The 6,000-nt window shown below is 30.7% G+C and overlaps 1 protein-coding gene across 2 annotated transcripts in view; it reads left to right on the forward strand.

Moving 5' to 3' along the window:
- Positions 1-6,000, forward strand: part of LOC148598644 (glutamate--cysteine ligase catalytic subunit-like) — a 31,092-nt gene extending 25,092 nt beyond the window's left edge. For both annotated transcript variants that reach the window (XM_088560103.1, XM_088560104.1), the window contains 2 exons: positions 1,604-1,721; positions 2,495-6,000. In XM_088560103.1, coding sequence (XP_088416229.1) covers positions 1,604-1,721; positions 2,495-2,757 — 381 coding nt within the window. In that variant the 3' untranslated portion in view covers positions 2,758-6,000. The remainder of the gene's footprint in view (positions 1-1,603; positions 1,722-2,494) is intronic.

Below are 6,000 nucleotides of genomic sequence, written 5' to 3' on the forward strand. Positions count from 1 at the left end.
ATTCCTGCCCTGTTGAAAATCCTTATTTAAATGTCAAAATGTACCAAACAAATTATATATTTAAGAAATGACTGATATATTTTTTCAGTCTATGAGGAAATAACCTCAATCTCTTGGTACACACTGAATAACCTACGTAGCTGATTATTTTCAAGTATGCATCATAAGCATTCACGTTCTTTCAAATAGATCGAAATAATATAACAGCCATTCTTTATGATTTAATTTTAATATCAAACTTTAATGAGTAAATTAGCAAAAAAGGCTTATGATGTCACAGCCACAGTTATAGGTCATATACATCAGCAGGACCCTGATACGTATGAATATTCATTGTCAGTTGTTTAATCTGGTCAATATCATATGCAACTTAAAGATTGCTACAACGTACCTCTTTTAAAAAAATATCATACACATGTCTATGTTTGTTTTTTTGCTTGTATGAGAATGGGAACTATACATTAAAAGATGAAATGATCCTTTAGAGCATAGAGCATTTGTACCATTTCTGATTTTGAAAGTAAACTAAAATCAGTGACAGAGAATATTTGACAATTAGTGACTTTGAAGACTTAAGTTTGACTTTCTAATTGTAAAAGTGTTTAGTATTGTTTTGCATCACAGCATATTTAAACATGTGTGTATGACATAGCTCAACATAGATTTCCTCAAGAATTGCTGTGAATATAGCTTACAAAGGGTTGGAATTTTAAAAGAATCTTTAAGGAAATGATATAGATGAATTTAGGGTTTTCATAAGTATTACATGGCTTTGACCATTCATTCTTTTGGGTGGTATAGGTTACCCATTGTGTAACTGCAACTCTGTCTACACCTTTATATGGATATCTATTTAAACTTTCATGGAATTGTTATTGAGCACCTGCTTTTTAGCTCACCTGGCCAATAGGCCATGTGAGCTATTGCCATCACTATGTATCCATCGTCCCTCATTGTCGTCCATAAACTTTTTCAACATCTTCTCTTCTGAAAATACTCAATAGATTGTAACCAAACTTTGCATGAATGTTCATTAGGGCATTTTTAACAAACCTTTTGTGGGGATTTTTGATCTGGCAAAAAACATGGCCGTGGTTACTAAAAATAGACCAAAGGGGTCAAATTGTAGAATTATGCAAATAACTCAAAAATAGTTGGGTTTAGATAAAATCTGATGGGGTAAAATTTTTCATCATGATGGGATGGACCTGTACCAAAATTTTCAGAAAGATCCATTGACGAATGAATGAGTTATGAGTTCTGAAATGGATGTTTTTTTTTTTTAAATCTCTTTTAGAATATTGTAGGATGGATCCTACAAAATGAATGTTTGTTAGGATATTCTTATTCTTCAGAATTTTTATCCGTTGAAACCATGGCCACCACTAATAAATATTGACAACTTGTTGAAATAACTTGAAAACCAACTTGATTAAATGATTCTTGTGACAATAGTACAGTACAGTCAAGGAGTCCAGCTTTAGAAAGCTATAAAGAATATTTTTGATCAGGTGAGCGATTCAGGCTCTATAGAGCGTCTAGTTTGATTTTTAATATTGGTTTTCCACAAGTGTATCATGGACTATATTTTTTTTTATTTCAGGATGAATTTCTGGGTCTGATTCCTATGATTAAGCAGTATTTAAATAGTGTGGATGTTGATGTAGATACTAGCTGTACAATACAAAATTACCTCAAACTTATATCTAATAGGGCTTCAGGTATGTAAAGAGTTACCTCCCTTACAATCCAAATTTTGCCCAATACTTAGACAAAGGAAAACTAAAATTACGTTACTGTTACTGCAAAGTGAAGCTGGATGAATTGAAAAAAGGAAATTGTAATAAAAAGATGAAACCAAATTTATATTTTAAGAATTTTGTGACAGGAGATAATTGTAAGGATAGAGGGAATGAATGAGATTACAAAATATAAATAGGGTTTGTAAGGTCATCTTCCTCACCAGAGATTCCATTGTACTCATAGAACATACTTTAATCCATAGACTGATCTATATTTTATAGTTCACTTTCAGGATCTGAAAACATAGCTTTTTAACACTAACACTAATCTATTTATCGCTTTTCTTGACACTTTTATCATGTAAAAATTGATATTTTTCATTTTTATTGATATTTTCACACAGAAAGATGTTTTGCTTTAAATAATGAAATCAATGCTCAGTAAATTACAAATTTCTATGCATTTGAATGATAGATTGGGACCCATTCTTGTGAGACCACAGAGTCACTGCAGTCGTTGCCTTATAAATTTGTCAACAAGCCAAGGCTAAAAACAGTAATAAACATATATAGTAATAATAGGCATGTTAACTCATGGCTGTCGGGCTGGTGGTAAGTTTGAAGACAAGTCAAGTGATTACACTAACATTCTCCATTACAGTGATTTCTCCATGTAAGTTTTCTGAAATTTGGAAATAAATAAGTTTTAAGACAATTCGTTTATCAAAACTGTTTTTTATCTTATTTTGCAGGGACAGAACCAACCATTGCAAAGTGTATACGAGACTTTGTTACTGAACATCCAGATTACAAACAGGATTCTGTAGTGTCAGAGATTATAAACTATGATTTACTTAAACTAATTGAAGAAAAAACGGAAAAAGGTGAAACTCTTTCATCGGGAAATTTTTCGTCAAAGACTAACGACGATATTCCAAAGGCTTTATCAAAAACCGAAAAATTTTTAAATGGAAAGAAACCTCAGAGAAATTCTGTCACCGAACTGCATACGTAGTGTTTTAGTATATTGTGTTTATTATAATGTCTTTTAATTTAGTAGTTAAACAAAAGGCTCTTATCATATTCTACAGGGTAAGGAGGAATTCTAACACTGAACTACAAGCATACAATTTTAATATATGGAGTTCATTATTGATTATTACAGTACATAATTATGATGTTGTATTGACATTGAATGTGCATGTACATTTTCTACTAAGTAAATGTTGATTGTTTATCAATTCATAGATGCCAAACTTTACAATTTGTCTATAATTTTTTAAAGAATTTTGGATTGAAAATACAGTGTTATGGTCAACAGTCAAATATTTACAAGACTCCTTTCCCTCCATTTCAAGCTGTCCCTGGTTTAGAAAAACATTGAAATCAGTGCAATGGGGATTCTGATCATGCAGTACTTTCATTTCATGAATGTTATCAGTTTGGGTTTAGATAAATATTATTTTTTCTGAATCGTGAAAGTAACACGTTTTCATGTCAGACAAAGTTGAGATTTTGATTTCAGTTTTAATGATGATTACTGACAAAAGTGCCAAGTTACAGAGAACTTACATGTTATTTACTGATAATATCAAAAAGTGGGAGGTATCTATGTTGATCATTTACATCAAGTAAAACAGTTGACTTCAGGGGATAGTGGTCTTTGCTTGTTTAAAAGATAATCACTGGATGAATTTTCTTCAGTAGTTAACTGCAACATTGACTAGAAGTTTTAAACTTGGCATCAGACATATATTTAAATACCTATGGAATTATAGAAAGTTTAAATCTCCATGTCAATTGTCCAGTTAAATACTTTAGCCATTCCATGAGGTAATGTCCTTTCATTCATGAGAAGACCAAATTTATCCCCTGAAGTTGAATATAACTTGCTGTTATGCTTGGTTGAAATATTTATTTTAAGCATCTGTTTGTTTGTACTTTTGTTAAAGTAATGATAATGTTATTGAAGCTTTTTGTATGAGTCAGAAGTCACATCCAGCATAATGTTTTAATTATTAATTATGACTGTCAGGGTTTCCTGTGGGTTGAAAATATTTTGGTCTAACACTAAAGCCAAATATAATATTTTGAGCCAAAAGCATTTTTGACTATCATTCATATGGTAGTGTATTTTTTCTTGCCATCCGTGAGTTTTGAAACAGCCAACACATGTCTTAACATCATTATTTTAAGGAGGCTTATAATTTTATTAACTGCAACATTAAAACATTCACATTAATTTTATATTGTAAATGATTAACAATTGACCTGTGAAGTAACAGAATTTCTGAGATCAAGGATTGTAATCATTGCTAAAAGGCATTTTATTGCAGTAAATTGGTTGGTTTTCTTTGAATAGGTTAATATATAAACACACTTCCAATTCTGATATTGGATAACTTGATACATGTCCCTTGACTTTTGTTGACAAAGACAAATTTTATCATCAAACTAATACATTTTTTTTCAAACTTGCAAATTGTGCACACCAGCAAAAACCCTGATGAGAATTTATATTTCTCTTTTTGCAATCTGATTGGAAAATGTGTAAATAGATATATATTTTGAAACAAAAATTACTATACCTTTATGTTAATTTTTCAAAGTTGTGGCCTGTAATTAATAACTATAGTAGCAGGTGACATTGCAGATTGGTCTCTCCAAATTCCCTGACAGTATTTGAATCAGAAATTTTGTAACAACCAATTACATTGTGTAAAGTTATTCACTTTTCCAAACATTACAATAATTTTGAATCTGCTTTTTGAAGGGCTAGCATCCTTCATCAGGTCTTGTTCACTAGGATTCTGATGTATAAAATAATATCATGCTTTCATGACAAAAGAAGGATCAAGACAATATATTCTGTTTACGTGTTGTTGAATTTGGTATCACATGACCAATCTCTTCAATTACTACTTGTTGCTACCTTATGGTGGTACACAACTTCTAAGGGAAATAACTCTGTAAAAATCAGCAAAACTTTTTATTTTGTGACACTCTAATATAGAACTTAAAGCATTTTAGAGATCAAAAGTTTTGTTGATGGAACTATTATATTTTCTTCGAAATTTTTCCAGTTAAACACTTAGTTAAAATTTATTGACATTTTTATATTTTGCTTCTTTTATCAAAGTAAAACACTGAATTAAAATTTCAAGAAATTTAAATGAGCCAAATAAATTTAATTTATTAGATGATAGGTACCTCCTTAACATAATAAAGTATTCTGGTTATGTTGTTTGCTAATCGCCTTTTTCAAGCATACATTTGGTTTATATCATATTCTATGGATTCCATTCACGTATAAGAAAAATATGAAAATTTACATGTAATCTCACAGCACTTGTATATTTAGCCGATTTAACATTTTTTTAATGGAGGCACTTACTTACTTCCAGTGCTTGTTATTAACCACCAAAAATACTGACAGTCAATTGGTTAATGGGAATACTGCTAAATACTTTCAATATTCTAAGTCAGAAAGAAGACAATAATTGGAGTTTTTATTCGGATAGATCAGTTAAAAGTTAACTAAAAGCTCCATTCAGATATGTGTAAATGAGCAATTATTACGTAATTGTCTTATTTACTTGATTGGTAGGTCATTCCAGGTCACCACTTTTATATGTTTTGGTAGACAATGTCCATATATAGTAAGATGCTTGATCTGTTTAAGATGTGTTATTTTTCTAAGGGCTCAAGATTTACTATAGTAAAAAGAGGAAAGTTTGCTAAAAGGCCAGTAGTTATACTAGTACAATGTAATAGAATTTTTATAGGAAAACTGGATGGTATGTTAACTTTATGACTTAAGGTCACCCATTCCAATTAAGTATATCTAGAGTTCATTGCTGTTAATTAATCTGTCTGTGTAATCAGTGATAATGATTAATAAGACAATTTACTGTGAATTCAGAAATTATCGCTAAATATGGGACTGATCATAGATCGCAATAATAAAAACTCGCCTTATGGAACCATGAATGATCCTGATAATTGTCTTTGCAGATTATCATCAGAACTCAACTTGTTACTTCGCAAGCATTTGTGTATCAAAATAAACACATCGAATGAGTAAAAAGAACTAACGCTTTAACCTGAGTGGACAGATTTCAACTATCAGTCGTTTTGCCTTACTTTTGCCATTTTTCAATACAGAAGGTCAATTCGATTTGTCCTGCCTTTATTAGTTTGCGAAACATGTAAACAAAATGCAGACAACATTAAATGTCTTTGGCAGACTTTTGTATCA

The sequence above is a fragment of the Perna viridis genome, chromosome 14 (assembly GCF_037379345.1).
Source record: "Perna viridis isolate PV_CMFRI_1.1 ecotype Kerala chromosome 14, ASM3737934v1, whole genome shotgun sequence".
NCBI lineage: Eukaryota > Metazoa > Mollusca > Bivalvia > Mytilida > Mytilidae > Perna > Perna viridis.